General features: G+C 50.2%; 1 protein-coding gene across 3 annotated transcripts in view; it reads right to left on the minus strand.

Annotated features, from left to right (window-relative positions):
• The window catches only part of TACC2 (transforming acidic coiled-coil containing protein 2), a 78117-nt gene extending 63286 nt beyond the window's left edge, over positions 1-14831 (minus strand). For all 3 annotated transcript variants that reach the window (XM_012803649.2, XM_012803647.2, XM_012803648.2), the window contains exon 1: positions 14282-14831. In XM_012803649.2, the coding sequence (XP_012659103.1) occupies positions 14282-14349 (68 nt within the window). In that variant the 5' untranslated portion in view covers positions 14350-14831. The remainder of the gene's footprint in view (positions 1-14281) is intronic.
• Between the last annotated feature and the right edge of the window lie 278 nt (positions 14832-15109).

Consider the following 15109-nt stretch of genomic DNA (forward strand, 5'->3'; position numbering starts at 1 on the left):
ACTCAGAATGAAAGAAAGTCAACCTGCACAGCAGGCAGGAGAGGCGCATGATAAAGAAACAAAGGTGGACTGTGGGCTGTGTTCTACCTGTCTTTGCTTGAACACAAACCCAGATCGGATCCTGTCCAAAAACCACAGCATGATTTTTTTGTTTGTTTGAGACAGTCTCACTCTGTCATCCTAGGTAGAGTGCAGCAGCATCGTAGCTTACCGCAAACTCCTGGGTGCAAGCAATCCTCTTGCTTCAGCCTCCCCAGTAGCTGGGACCACAAGGGCCTGCCACAAAGCCCAGCTATTTTTAGAGATGGGGTCTCATTCTTGCTCAGGCTGGTTTTGAACTCCTGAACTCCAGAGATCTGCCTAGCCTCCCAGGGTGCTAGGATTAGAGGTGTGAGTGAGCCAGGCACCAGCCATAGCAGGAATTCTAAGGCCATTTCCCCTCTGGTCACATCTCCCACTTGTGACCATAGTTCAAGCCAAACCTAGTGCTCTGCCCTCCGCCAGCCCTCTGTCTCAGCTCTTGCTGTTCCTTCTGCCTGGCGCACCCTTCCTGCCAGCAGAGACCCGATAGTGGTTCTAGTCTCAACAGAAAAGTCACTTCCTCCATGCAGCCCTCCTGTCCTGCTCTTTCCATTGCCTGAATACCCACTGAATGCTAAAGACCCCATCCCAGCACCTATGACCCTCATGCACAGGTTGGCGGTATGGTATCAGCATCCCTTGTGGACTGTGAGCCTCTTACAAGCTGGGGCTATGCACCCCATGTATCACCTTGGGCCTCTCCCAGGTACACAGGGCCTGGTCTCATTCTCCATTTGTGCGGCCACCATTCTGCCCTTTGGCCTATCCTGTCCTATAACCTGCCTGCTCCAATTTTAGCTTCTAATATTTTTTAACCAGTAAAATGTTAACATTTGGATATAGGGCAGGCATGGAAGCCCTGGATATTTATCTACCTATCTATCTATTTTATTTTTGAGACAGACTCATTTGGTTGCCCTGGGCTAGAGGGCTGTGGCATTATCATAACTCACAGCAACCTCAAACTCCTGGATTCACACAATCCTCCTGCCCCTAGCCTCCCAAGTGGCTGAGACTACAGGGATCTACCACAATGCCTAGCTATTTCTCTATTTTTAATAGAGACAGAGCCTTACTCTTGCTCAGGTTAGTCTCAAAATCTTGACCTCAATGATCCTCAAGCCTCGGCCTCCCAATGTGCTGGGATCACAGGCACGAGCCACGACTCCTGGACTTAAAGCCCTGAATTTTAGAGGGAGAAGTGGAAGACAGACAGAACCTAGGAAATTACGAATTCATAATCTTTTGAGCCTAGATAAGAAAGTGTAATGTGGCTCGGCACCTATAGCTCAACCGGCTAAGGCGCCAGCCACATACACCTAAGGTGGCGGGTTCGAATCCCCAGCCCGGACCCGCCAAAACAACAATGACGGCTGCAACCAAAAAATAGCCGGGCGTTGTGGCGGGCGCCTGTGGTCCCAGTTACTTGGGAGGCGGAGGCAGGAGATTCGCTTGAGCCCAGGAGGTGGAGGTTGCTGTGAGCTGTAATGCCATGGCACTCGACCCAGGGGGACAGCTTGAGGCTCTGTCTCAAAAAAAAAAAAAAAAAAAAAAAAAAAAGAAAGTGTAATGTGAAGCCTGGGAGGTGAGCGTACCAACCAGAACCCACATTCTGAGAGGAACCTGCCAAGCCCTCTCACTCCACAAGCACAAAGGTTTCCCTGTTATACACAGTTCAGACCAGTGACGGGAACCTACCCTCCTGCATAGCGTGTCAGTGTTTTTCCAGGAATTATGGGACATTAAGAAAATAAAACCATGATGATCTCCTTACATGTGGAGATCGTCTAAAATAAAGTTGAATTCAGAGAAGCAAAGAGTAGAACGGTGGTTACCATGGCTGAGGGGCGGAGGGGATGTTGGTCAAAGGATATAAAATTTCAGTGAGACAGCAGGAATTAGTTAATAACAATGTACGGTATACTTGAAAATTGCTGAGAGAGTAGATTTTAAGTGTTCTCGGCCCACAGGGAGTAGGTGAGGTGACACACGTGAATTAGCTTGATTTAGCCAGTCTACAATGTTATTTTTATTTGTCACTTTAAGAAATGAGCACAGTATCGCATGAATGTTGTGTGCACCATTTCCTCTCCTGGGTTCCCTCAAACTCTCTGCATTTTCTTCCTCATCTGTGGAATTTTTCAACAACAGAGAGGGGGTGGGGTGTTAACCCCCCTTCATGGATGTCATAACTGAGGCCCCAACTGCTGATGGTTCCCAGTCACAGAGTGAGCAGGCCACAGGCCCGGGAACCAAGGGCAGGCCTGGCCTGAGCCAGTGCTGCTGTCCATTAGCTATTTTCTAAGGAGGTACTGCCAAGCTTTGTGTCATTCTTAACAGTGGAGGTGGCTGGTTAGGGCTGCTCTGGGCAGGCTCTCCCCCTCTATCTTGGGAGCACTGGGTCAAATTATCAGGTACACCCTAAGCCTCCAGGCTTGTGCCATGCTGGCCCGGGTAAAATGTGCAGGTCACAGAGGTGGACTGATAGTTCGATAGACCTACTGAAAAGACAAAAAGAAATGGAGCAGCTCCAATGAAAAAAAAAAACATACGACAGTCCACTGAACCCACAAGCACTGCCAAGGCAACAGGACAGCGTCCCCCCCCTCCAGGAGAGAACAGCAGAGGGAGAGGGAAGGAGCCTTGGCTCAGCACAGCCCTCTGCCCTGGCCATAGGGGCAGCCAGCTGTTGTTCTGGGAACAGCCCCTGGACTGTGCATCTAGCCAGAAGGTTATGAGCCAGGCCCCAGGGAGGAGGTCAACGTTCATGGCGTGTGCCCCACAGTGGGCTCGGAACCACTCTTCCCTCACCTGCTGCCAGAACAGTCGACAGGCTAGACACTGAGAGCTGACTCTTGGCTCTGCAGTCCTGCTTCTGGAGGGAACTGTGGAACTCGCTTTCCCCTTCGCCTGGTATGCGCTCTCTCTCTCTCTTTCCTGCTGACCCAGAGGCAGCAGTTGCAAAGCTCCTGGGCAAATAGTCCACACAGGGCCACACTCCACTGGCCCCCGGCTGGCTCTGTGCCTCTCAAGCTTTGCCCTGGCCCCTGAAGATGCTCAGTCCAGGAGTTGTCCTGGGACCAGGTTGCTCCCGTGGCCCTCATTAGGGCAGGAGACTTGAGCTGAGGTGGAGAGGGGTACCAGTGGAGCAAGCCGAGGACCAGGCCCCAGGACTGGCTCTTTCTGAGGCCTCATTCCACAGCCTGCCTCTGGGTCCCTGCAGGCAGCACCCAGGCTAAGGCAGGAAACTCCCCCTACCCTACAGTGGGAAGCCTATTAGAGAAGAGGAGAGGGTAGCCCCCTCCCCATATCCCAGGACCAAGTCTAGAGTCAGTTGTTATAGATCAAGGTGATTCTAAATAAAAGCCACATGTTCTGACACTTCCCATTTCTCAGGGGTCTTTTTGTCAGAGGTGCCCATTTTCCTCAAGTCTTCCTGGAGATCACCCCTGAAGGAATCCCAGCTGTGAGTCACAGGAAACACAGTCCCTCCTTTATTTTTCAAGTTTGAGTTGGCTTTTCCCATTTGTAACAAAAGGTGCCCAGCTGAGGGCACAGGCAAAGCCCATCTTGAGAGAAAGGAATGTTCTGGAGACAGCTCTGAAAGCCCTTTTAAGACCCCTAGTCAGTCACAAGACCTCCCCTGCTTAGGGCACATAAACCTCCCCAGTCACTGGTGTAGGAGTCCAAACTTGGGCTTCCCAGCACAGGCTGGAAGGCCATGGGGACACCCTCCAGCTGCCTCCCCCTAACACTCTGCACCCCTGCCTTTTCCTCCTCCCCAGGAGATCACTGCATGACCCTGTAGCCCTTGGCAGCCCTCGGCACCCCCAGAAAGCATCTTGAACTGTCTGCTCAGGGAAAGGCCAGTCCCAGGATCTCCCCTGAAGGAGCTTCAGCTGGGAGATTCCACGCATGACCTAGATGTGTGCAGATGTTTTCCCAAAAGTAAAGCCAGCCTCTCCTGTCTGCTTCCTGGAGGGAAAATTCATCCAGACCCCTCCCTCTCACGTAGGACAATGAACAATTAGCAGTTTCATCACAGCCCTGAGGAGCAGCCAAGAAGACCTAGAGACCTGGGGGTGGAGGGGTGGGGGCTACTTCCCACCAGGCCAGGGCCACAGGGAAGTAGCCACAACACAGCCGCTGCAAACACATGGGGGCGGGGGACCTGGCAGCTCTGTGATCTTCTCAGCCTGTTCGATTTTCTCCCCAGCTGTACACTGACCGCAGCCCAGGTGTTTTCTAAATGTCAAGCGTCCATCTAGTTAAACAGCCTAACAAACTATGAAGCCAGAATATGAAATGAAGACCCTGGGAGTCACTGGTCACATCCCTGAGGCCTTGAGTGGTTTTACCTTAGGTGAGTCTTAACAGATGTCACGTACTTAAAAACCATACATTTGTCCAGCCAAACCATGCATTTGTTCAGCCATGTCTGGGCTTGCCAGATCTCAGAGAGACCAACTTTCTCTTAAGATGTCCACAGCCATTTTCCACATGCAATGAGCAGAGTAAAAACCCTCCTGCCTTAGAACTGACCTCTAGACATCCCCAGGGAGATGGAAGGTGTCTTTCAGGGCACAGACACAAGGTAAGACTTAAGGGAAGGCTGAGCCCTCGAGGCTGGGCACAGTGGTCCATGCTTGTAACTAGTACTCTGAGAAGCCGAGACAGGTGATTGCCTGAGCTCGTAATTGGAGACCAGGCTGAACAAGAGCATGATCCTCATCTCTAAAAATAGCCGGGCATGTAGCAGACACCTGTAGCCCCAGCTACCTGGGAGGCTGAGGCAAGAGAATCGCTTGGGCCCAAGAGTTTGAGGTTGCCATGAGCTGTGATGCCAGATCACTCTACTGGGGACAACAAAAGCAAGACTCTGCTTCTCAAAAAAAAAAGGAAGGCCAGGCCCACAGTTCGGGATTGGTCCTATTTATCCCCAAATAAACTATCTACTCTACCTCTTCATAGGGGGAAGAATCTTCCATGGAAGCTATTTCATTGCCTATTTCAGCCCTCTGATTTGGGTTTAGCAAATGATACACTCCATCCCCCAAAATATGTATTTTTAAGCAAATTGAAAGTTAAAGGGAAAACATTAAAATGACTACTTGAATCACTTTAAGTAATGACCATCAGGAAAAGCCTCAGGGATATTCTACCAATGATGTACTTATGGAATTTAAAACAACTTTCTGAAGAAAAATAAATAAATCAATAAAAATACAACAACTTTCTATCGAGAAAAAGCCTTCTGTGATTTCTAAGATCCTGATGTTTCCACGTTCAAAAATCCTCAAACGCTGGAACTGCAAACACCTTGGAGTAAGTGAAGCTGGAATGCTGATGGGAAACTGGGCCCAGGTGCTGGCCCAGAGCTACTGTGGGCTGTCAGCAGGGCCCCAGCAAACAGAGTCCCCCCTCTCCAACACACCCCACTGCTCTGCCCAGAGCCAGAGGCTGCTGCGGCTTCAGGAGAGAAGAGCTGTGTCCACTTCCATTTAAGGAGAAAGCAGAGGAAAAGGCACAAGCAGCAAACCTAGAGAAACAAGCCCTTGTAGCTAAGGAGGCTGGCAGGTACAAAACCCTACATGGGCAGTCCACAGCTCCACCCCAGCAGGCAGTTCCTTCCAGCCCTGTAAGCACTGTACAGAGGGCCCACCTACCAGGTCCCAGGGGCAGCTTTCCTTTGTAAGGGCTAAGAAAGTGTGGGAACAAGGAACAAAGGTAATTTATCGCTCAAAGTCCCACTCACACCTCCTCACACCCCACCCCCAACAGTTCCCTGGCTGCCCAGAGAGCAATAAAGGCAAGAAGAAAGACCAGCCAAGGGAAGGGACAGAGGTGCACACTTGCTGAGGCAGGACAGAGGTGCATGTTCAAAGAGGTAACAGGGGAGGAGAGGCAGGAGCCAGACCGCAGGGCCTGGAGGCCCAGGCAAGGGGCTTGGGTTTTAGACCAAAAGCAAGGGGAAGACCCATGAGCGGGGACTGTTCTCTAAAGGGAGGTGAGGGGGAAGTGAAGACAAGCCTTGATGGTCGGGTTTGTGGTTTACTCACGGGGTGGATGGGGGGGCCACAGTGCTGAGATGTCAAAGATGGGGGTGGGGCTGGGTTCCTGTGATGTACATTTGTTTTTGGTGTTATTTTTGGAGAGGTGGAAGGTCATCAGAGCTTTACCTTGGTCATGTTAAACCTGAATTATCCATGAGCAAGCCAAGCGGAGCTATGAAATAAACAACTGGGTAAGTACAATGTTCAGATGAGAGGCAAGGATATAAACTGGGGCAATATCGGCTCCTATATTATCTAACTCCATGAGCATGGATGAGCTGTCTTACAGACCCAGAACAGAGGAACAAAGAAGGCTGTCCCGGCCAGGGCTCTCCTGTGCTGGCTGATAGAACACCATGAGGTCGTGAAGGTGGGGACATGGTTCTGAGCCCTGCAGACCAGGGTCTGCAAAGTAAGACATGCTCCCTCTTTTTGTAAATATGCTTGCCTTGTAGCATTGATTTATACATTGTAAATGGCTGCTTTTGCACTGTAACAGTCAAATAGATTTGTTGCACAAAGACCAAAAGGTCTGAGAGCACTTGCAGTGAGAATAAGATGGACTCTGACAGACTAGGGCTGAGACCACACAGCTGGTCTGGCTGGAGTAGGTCCTACGTGACCTTCACCTCATGTCTTCCATCCTTCTTTGATAAATTCAGTTTCAACCATGTATATCTTAGGTGGTTTAGGGCAATTGATTTAGGAGATTAAATTTGAATTGGCATGTTGGAATGTATGTGGATTACGGGTTATGTCAATTATTATTTATTATGGGTTATGAGTTATGTGATTACTGTTATTGAGGTAAGTGTTAATTACTGTTTGTTAAAGATAAGGGTTAGTAGGGCTGGGCATGACCTATTATCCCTCCACTCTGGGAGGCCAAGACAAGTAGATAGCCTGAGCTCACAGGTTTGAGACCAGCCTGAGCCAGAGCAAGACCTCACCTCTAAAAGCAGCTGGCATTGTGGCAGGCGCCTATAGTCCCAGCTACTTGGGAGGCTGAGGCAAGAGATCGCTTAAGCCTAGGAATTTGAGGTTGCTGTGAGCTATGATGTCACAGCACTCTACTGAGGGTAACAAAATGAGACTGTCTCAAAAAAAGATAACAGTTAGTACAGTTAACTTTCACTGTGTAAAACAGTGATTTTAGAAACAGAAGAACAGAACAGTCTTGGAGAGGCTATTCTCACTGTTCTCCACAATTACTGGCCTTCTGACAAATAAAATTTGATGGATCTATTCCCATGTCTGCATATTGGCTGACAGTGACAGGCAGAAGGACCCTCTTTACCTGGTAAGAGGCCTGCAAAGCCTAAAATATTTACTATATGTTCCTCTACAGAAAGAGTTTGCTGACCGCTTGACGTAAACCATCCAACAGACTCAGTTTCCTTAGCTATGTTGCCGACTCCGAAGGATTAATGGATATAATATTTCTGTAATGAAAAAACCTGGCATAGACACCCACAAGGGTTTCTGCTGAGTACGAGACTACTCTGCAAGGCTAAGTGGAAGAACTTGTCACGCCTGGCTTTGACACTGTAGCATCCAGGTCTGTCTCCACATTTGCTGATGACAAACAGCACACACCTGCTCTCCAGAAACAACTGCTAAAATGAATTTGAATTAGTAAATATAAACAGAACCAATGTCATCCAGCTACCACTTCAAAATAGGACCTAAGTGTGTAAGTAGTTCTGACTCAGTTCTTTGTGGGCCATGGTCTTCCCCTAAGCCCCTAGCCAACCTGAAACAAGCATCTAAACAATTGGTTTTCATGGAAAAGTTCTTTACAATGTCCAAGTCCTCACCCTTAATCTTAAGGGAAAAGATGAAATTGTTCCACATCCTTTGCTTGCCCCAGGACGATGCCTAGCTTGGGTAATCCAGCTGGAAAGAGCAGCCAATCATATTTCAGGCTAACATGGTTTCCCAGGCAACCAAAAATACAGCCACAGAAACAGGCTATAGAAAATACAGCCACAGAAAGAAACAAGGAGGGGCAGACAGGAGGGTCGATGGGGAAGGGGACCCAGCATCCACTGACCTTGATGTCCACTGACCTGCAGAGCCACAATCATTCATCTGAGTCTTCACTGCTACACTCAAAGGGGCACCCCACCCCAGGCTGCATCAGGAAGCATGGCAGCCCTCCTGGATAACTGAAAGCTACCTGGAAGGCCTCAGAATGTATTTGCCTCCAGCCCACCTTGGAGAAAGCCTCCAGGTAAATGCCACAGAGAAGATGGTGAGGGGCCAGAATCCTGTGAACATGGGCACAGGGCCACAGGACCATGCTGGAGAAGCCCAGGAACGATGGCAGTGGAAAATGTACCCAACAGGAACCTTTGGGACTCGAAGCCACCACCACACCCCCACACTATACAGATAACTTTGCAGCTTATTCAGTTTTAGGAAGGGAAAAACACTAAATCTGTCCAACAATAATATCCAAAGTGAAATCTGCACCAGAAACTCAAAAACTGGCTGCAGCCCACATTAGGAGCTGTCACTGAAGCTAAATGACTTAGCCAAGGGTCACCTCCAGAAACAAGAGTTTGAAAAAGATACAGTGAGGACTAAGGAAGGATTCCTGCTATGAGTCCCAGGGGCCCTTTCTGGCCTTCTGAGTCACTGAGAAGCTGGCAGTTCTGAAGTGCAGACTGTGTCCCCAGCAGCTGTCTGCCGCTTTTACCTTCTCTCTTTGCAGACTAGGCATCTCACCTCTGAAAATCCTTGTGAGGCAGTGGGGCAAGGTGGGAGTCATCAAACCCTACCCTCAATAGCTCCTAAAGAGAGGACCAGGAACCACACATACCACGGAAGCAGCAGAGCCCCACTTTCTGGTCAGTGACCACATGTGCAGGGAGAGCTCCCTGCCAACTCCACCATGTGAGGTGATGCCCAAGGTCTCGCTCTTGTCCTGGTCACTCTCAGCAACATCTGGTCCCACCCATCTGCTTCTCCAATCCTAGCCCAAACTCATCAACTTTCTTGAAACTAGATCCCGATCCAGTTTTCTTGTCTCAGCTAATGCGACTTTTTCTCTCTGCCACCAGAGTGTGACACTTCACTCTGTGTTTGCCACTGTCTGTCCCCTCCCTCTCCTGTCTCATCACCCAACAGAGCTGCTGCTTCCTGCTGTACTTCTCTCCCCCCTCATCCTGGCCCTTCTATTTTGATCCTCACAGGTCTACGGAGGCGTGGGTTTCCATACTGGGATCATGGTTTTCAGAACTAAGGGTGTATGTTCACTGTGCGAGTGTGGCAACAGTCTAGTATCAACAGAGATGTGGCCAAACTCTAAAATAATTTAAGGGGGTTTACTCTGAGCCAAACTGGAGGACCACAACCCAGAGCCACACACAAGAAGTCTTGAGCAATGCACTCAGGTTGCAGTTTGGTTTTATACATTTGAGGGAGACACCAATTACAGGTAAAGTCATAAATCAGGATGTGCAAAACATAACAATGGTTTGGCCCCAAAAGGTGCACATCTCAAAGTGGGGGCTTACTGGTCATAGGCGGGTTTAAAGGGTCTTTAGTTGATATTTCACTGAAGACGACGTTAGGCTCTAACAGACCAGGAATCAGCAAAAAAAAAAAGCTGAGTTAAGATAAAGGTCTGCTAATTAGAGACGAACTACAGCACAGGTGCCCAGACCCAAATGGCCTGTTGTGCACGGTGAGAACCTACAGCTTAGGCCAGTTAATGAGTCACAGAGAACACTCTAAAATGCAGGGGTGTGATGAGGCCTCTCTGATTTCCTTTCTCATGGCCAGCAACTCAGTTTTAGGGACATCCTTAGCCAAGAGGGGGTCCAGTCAGTCACCCATTGGGGGAGCCTTAAGATTTTATTCTAGGTTCAGTGCCCGTAACTCAGTGGTTAGGGCGCCAGCCACAAACACCAGGGTTGGTGGGTTCGAACCCGGCCTAGGCCTGCTAAAAACGACAACGACGACAATAACAAAAAATAGCTGAGCATTGTGGCAGGCACCTGTAATCCCAGCAACTTGGGAGGCTGAGGAGGGCAGCGCCTGTGGCTCAAATGAGTAGGGCGCCGGCCCCTTATGCCGGAGGTGGCAGGTTCAAACCCAGCCCCAGCCAATAACTCCAAAAGAAAAAAAAAAGGGAGGCTGAAGCAAGAGAATCGCTTAAGCCCTAGAGTTTGAGGTTGCTGTGAGCTGTCATACCACTGCACTCTACCGAGGGCAACACAGTAAGACTTTGTCTCAAAAAAAAAAAAAAAAAAAGGTTTTATTTTAGTTCACACTAGGCAGGCTGAACTTCCCGACAGAACCAGCACTTTCAGTCAGATGATAATAGCCAGCCCCCCATCCCAATGGCTAGGATATGGGGATCTGGAGGAAGCTGAGGGAGCACCTGGACTGGGGTCTTCAACTACACAAAGGACCAAGTACTTAACGCTGAGGAGGAAGGATGAGCAGCAGGTCTAATCAATAGACACAAGTGCTTCCCCCACCCCCTTCCCACTGCCCATGCTGAGAAGTGAGGGTTTTCGGTGGCTTAGTTCTCCCTCCCCCTGCTACCCATTTTCTATTTGGAAACAATGGCCACTGTTGCTGCGAGAACTTTCTTCCTAGACTGGAAAGGAGCCACCAGAGAGGTGGCCAGCTGTTTCTCATGGGCCCACGATCATTAGGAGACTTACGTAGCTCAGGGCTTCTCAAATTCTAACATGCCTACAAATCACCTGGGCATCTATACAAGTCATTGCAGGGGTCCTCAAACTTTTTAAACAGGGGGCCAGTTCACTGTCCCTCAGACTGTTGGAGGGCCAGACTAAGGGCCCTGGGACGAGTCAGCTGCTAAGCAGGACAGGCAGTGGCGGCAAAAACACCTGGCGGGCCAGATAAATGTCCTAGGTGGGCTGCATGTGGCCCACGGGCCTTAGTTTGAGGACGTCTGGTTAAAATGGAGAGACTGATTCAGCCAGCTGGGGGTGGAACCTAAGATTCTGCTTTAGAGGAAGCTGATACTGGTATGTGGACCACACCAGGAGGAGCAAGGAAGGGACTAGTTAAAATTGCTGGAACCTTCAGGCCCCTAGCCTCAACCCCTACTCCCATAAATCTTCCTTATTCTTTAGTCTTGATGTGTCAATGGAAAGGAAGCCATACTCTGTAAAATAATTTAAAGAGGTATATTCTGAGCCAAACTGGAGGACGATGGCCCAGAGCCACAACCAAGAGGTCTTGAGCAAGTGGGCTTGCAGTGGTGGGGTTAGTTTGGTTTTACACATTTAACAGAGCCGGGAATTACAAGTAAGGTCACAAATCAGTATGTGGAAAACATACATTAGTTTGGTCCCAAAAGGTGGGACATCTGGAAGAAGGAGCCCACAGGTGGTTTTAAAGATTCTTTGGCTGACAATCGGCTGAATTAGGCTCTAATAGACCAGAAACTGAAGAAAAGGACTGTTGAGTTAAGATAAGGGTCTGTTAATCAGAGACAAACTACAGGACTTAAGCCGGGACCTGAGTGATTTGTTATGCACATTGAGAACCGCAGGAAGATCTTGCATAGCCTTAGGCCTGATAATGAGTCACAAAGGACATATCTCTAAGAAGACAAAGGCAGGGGATGTGATGAGGCCCATCTGATCTCCTTTCTCATGGCCAGCAATTCAGTTTTAGGGATCTCCTTGGCCAAGAGGGGATCCAAACAGTCAGCCTCTGGGTGGAGAAGCCTTAAGAATTTTTAGTTCACAGATGCTTTAAGAGATGCTCCAAGGGAAGGTCCAGGACTACAGACCACCCTCTCTCCACTCAGAGGCACTACTTCAGAGAATGAAGTTGTCAGCTGGGGCTACCAGAGCTGCCCAAAGGACCCCCTCCGACCCTGCAACCTGAAGTGAATCGTAGAACTAAACAGTAAATAGCCCCCTTCAGTCTCTTCCAAATCCATTCTTATGCTCAGATCCTCCTTAAGCCAATCTTTCACAGGAAACCACCAGCAAGAGAAACATTCCCTCTAGATTCTGGGTTGCTACTGGGCTGTAACTTGGGGCAGGAGCACACTCTGTCCCTGAAACGACAGGCCTGCCAGCATCCTCTTACAATAGAAGCTCTTTCCTCCCATGGACCCCAAATGCTATCTCCTGTATTATTCCTGTGCCCGCATTTTTAGGTACAGGGAAATACCATTATGAAAGACTTGTGCTCATGCAGAGAACAGGTGCTCTCCTAATTTTTTTTTTTTAAAACCTCAAGATTGGAAAAAAGCACATCTGTAGTAGAGGAATGAGCCCTAGTTATTCAGATGGGTTTTGAAGAGGACAGATGCCAGCAATAGCACTGGCACCAAACATTTGACCTCTCCATTTTTTCTAGAACAAAATTGTTAGAGGAGAAAAAGTGAGATTTTGTAAAAAAGCAAATATACTATCTTATAGATCTATATGTAGAGACATCTCAGAAGCAGCAGTTCTAAGGAGAGAAGCCTCAGGCGAGTGCATATGGACCAACTCGACCATGAAAATATTTGATAAGCAGCTTCCATCACAATGTGGTTATTCAACCTGAAATTTTATTTAAATATCACTATCCCCTAGGGCATAACCTTAGGTGACCTATCTACATCTACCAAACTGAAGCTCTCCAAATTCAGCTCTTAGCCAACAGAATACTGATTATTTATTAACTCAATTGGGAAAGAGGCTGGGATTTCAGGGGCTGGCAAGCTGCATTTCCGAGGGCTGAAGAGTATATTGTCCCAAACATAGGTCATATTTCCATCTCTTAAGCCCTTTGTAGGACTGAGCTCTGATAGCTAGCCCATGCCTGTCACTAATTAACTAATTTCCAGTTCAGAGGCTTTCAAAAAAATGGGCTAAAATTATACTTTCTGCCTAGGCTTGAGGTGTATTCCACACCCCCGCAACACTACACACGAGGGAGAGACAGGCCACAGGTGCGAGGTGCATGACACTGAGAAAAAAAAAAAAAAAAAAGCAAATAAAAAACCAAGCCTTCAACCACCATGTGCCTCCATTGTAAGAGATGCTTTCTCCAGCTACAGGAATGAAGACAAATGATGGTTACACACCTGCCCAGAAGAATGATTCCTTGCTAAAGAGCCGGAGCTTGGAAACCACGAGGCTTAGCCTGGCATTACATCACCACGGGGAGCCAGGTCCTCAGAAGACCAGGTGTGGGGCCCAAGGAGGAAGCCTGGCATGGGGCCTGAACCCCACCACACCACACCACACACGTACCCATCGCTACAATCCTTTAATCTACACATCGATTTCTCCCATCCTACCCCCAAATCCCCAGAAAACACTCTTCCTCTCTGCAATGCATTCTTCTCTGGAAAGAGGGAGGGAGTAGGCTAGAAGGTCCGCTTTGGCTGCAAGCCTGGCTTGCTGAAATACGACCCACCGGCAGACCTATTCAGTCAGCCCCATCCTCCAAGCATGCCTGGGTGGGTAATGGAGTCGACGAAACAGAAACAGCACTTCTCATAAACACTCATCCCGCATAAAGACCACTTCTGAGCACGTTAGCTCTGTGGTTTGGAGAAAAGATCGGATTCCAGGATCAATGCACAGTCAAGTACTGCCTCGACCAATGACAAGACTGCTGTGCTGTCTTCACTAATAACAGCAAGCGGCCTTGTCCTCCAGCGCTCACCAGAGAGTAGTACACGGGTGGTGCTTAGACTAACTGGACCCAACACTCACAGTGTACTGCCCGGCCCTCAGAGTGGCTGACCGTAACCTGGTCTGTCCGTGGGCACGGTGCTGCCACACTCACGAGTTCTTCCTGGGAGGAGGCCGCCTTTATGCCCGCTGTCCCCTTGCAGGAAATACCACCGCGCAGGGCGTGCAAAGGAAAGATGCTGACGGCCCAGGGCGCCCCGGCCATGCGCCCGCTGCTGAACAACCAAAACCAAATCCTAGGGAATCATTTCTGTCTACAGCAGTATCTGGGGGATGCCATATGCTCATTCCGGAGAGGATACAAAATGCCATAAGGAGTAGCCACCAGGTAAAGCCCTGCAAGGCTGCCAAGAACCCAGGCCCGCCAGAGCACCGGCATCAGGATAGGCGACACTAACAAAGCCCGGTAGCCTCTCCTCCCTAGGGGACTCCAGGAGGCCCGGGCGGAGCACTTACATTGCCTCGGAAACCTCCTGGTTCAGGTCGCTGGCTGGGGCTGGCTGCAGGGACTGCGACCCTCCCATCGTCGCTGTGCCCTGGCGTGCAGGCTAGCTGCGAGCGGGGCCAGCGTCCTGGCGATATCCTCCAGCCGGGAGCCCAGGGCGGGCCGGCCAGCGGCCGGGGCTGCTGCACTGCAGAGGGGACCAGCTGCGGGCATCCGTGGCGGTGGCGGCGAGGAGCTGCCCCGGGACCCGGGAGGCGAGCGCCGAGCACCGCGGATCTATGCGCGTGAGGGTGGCCGGCGCGCGCCCAAGTGTGCGCGCGGCTCTGCCCGGGGCCGAGAGCCGGAGCGTGAGCACCGAGGAGGTCGGATCGGTTCTCCTCCTAAACCCCTCGGCCGCAGGCTCCTGTGTGTGACATGATGATGTCATCATCAACGAGCAGCCTCAACGTCTGCATCTTCACAAAGCTCCAGCTCCTGCTCCGGAAACGGGGCTGGGGGAGGGGGGCGAGTGAAGACCCTCCCACGGCCCCAGCCTCCTCTAGTCTCCCGGGGACCGCCCGCATTGTGTGGCTTTGAGATGCAAATGAGCCGCAGGCAGGGGGCCGGGCCCAGGAAGGAGGGGCGTAGTGGTCGGACTGGCTGACCACCACGAGAGTGGGGGGATCTCGCTGGCTAGTCCCTCCAGGAAGAAGGAAGTGGTCTCTCCCACCCCAGCCTAGGGATGGCTGGAGAAACAGGTAAATGGGCTGCAGTGGGGACGCAGGAGGAAAGACGTGAGCACCCCTTTCCACTGTGCGCTTCTGCTTTTCTTCAGGCCCGGGGCTCTGGAGGCACCAGGC

Source organism: Otolemur garnettii, unplaced genomic scaffold, assembly GCF_000181295.1.
Source record: "Otolemur garnettii isolate 467f Iridium unplaced genomic scaffold, OtoGar3 scaffold00021, whole genome shotgun sequence".
In the NCBI taxonomy this organism is placed as follows: Eukaryota; Metazoa; Chordata; class Mammalia; order Primates; family Galagidae; genus Otolemur; species Otolemur garnettii.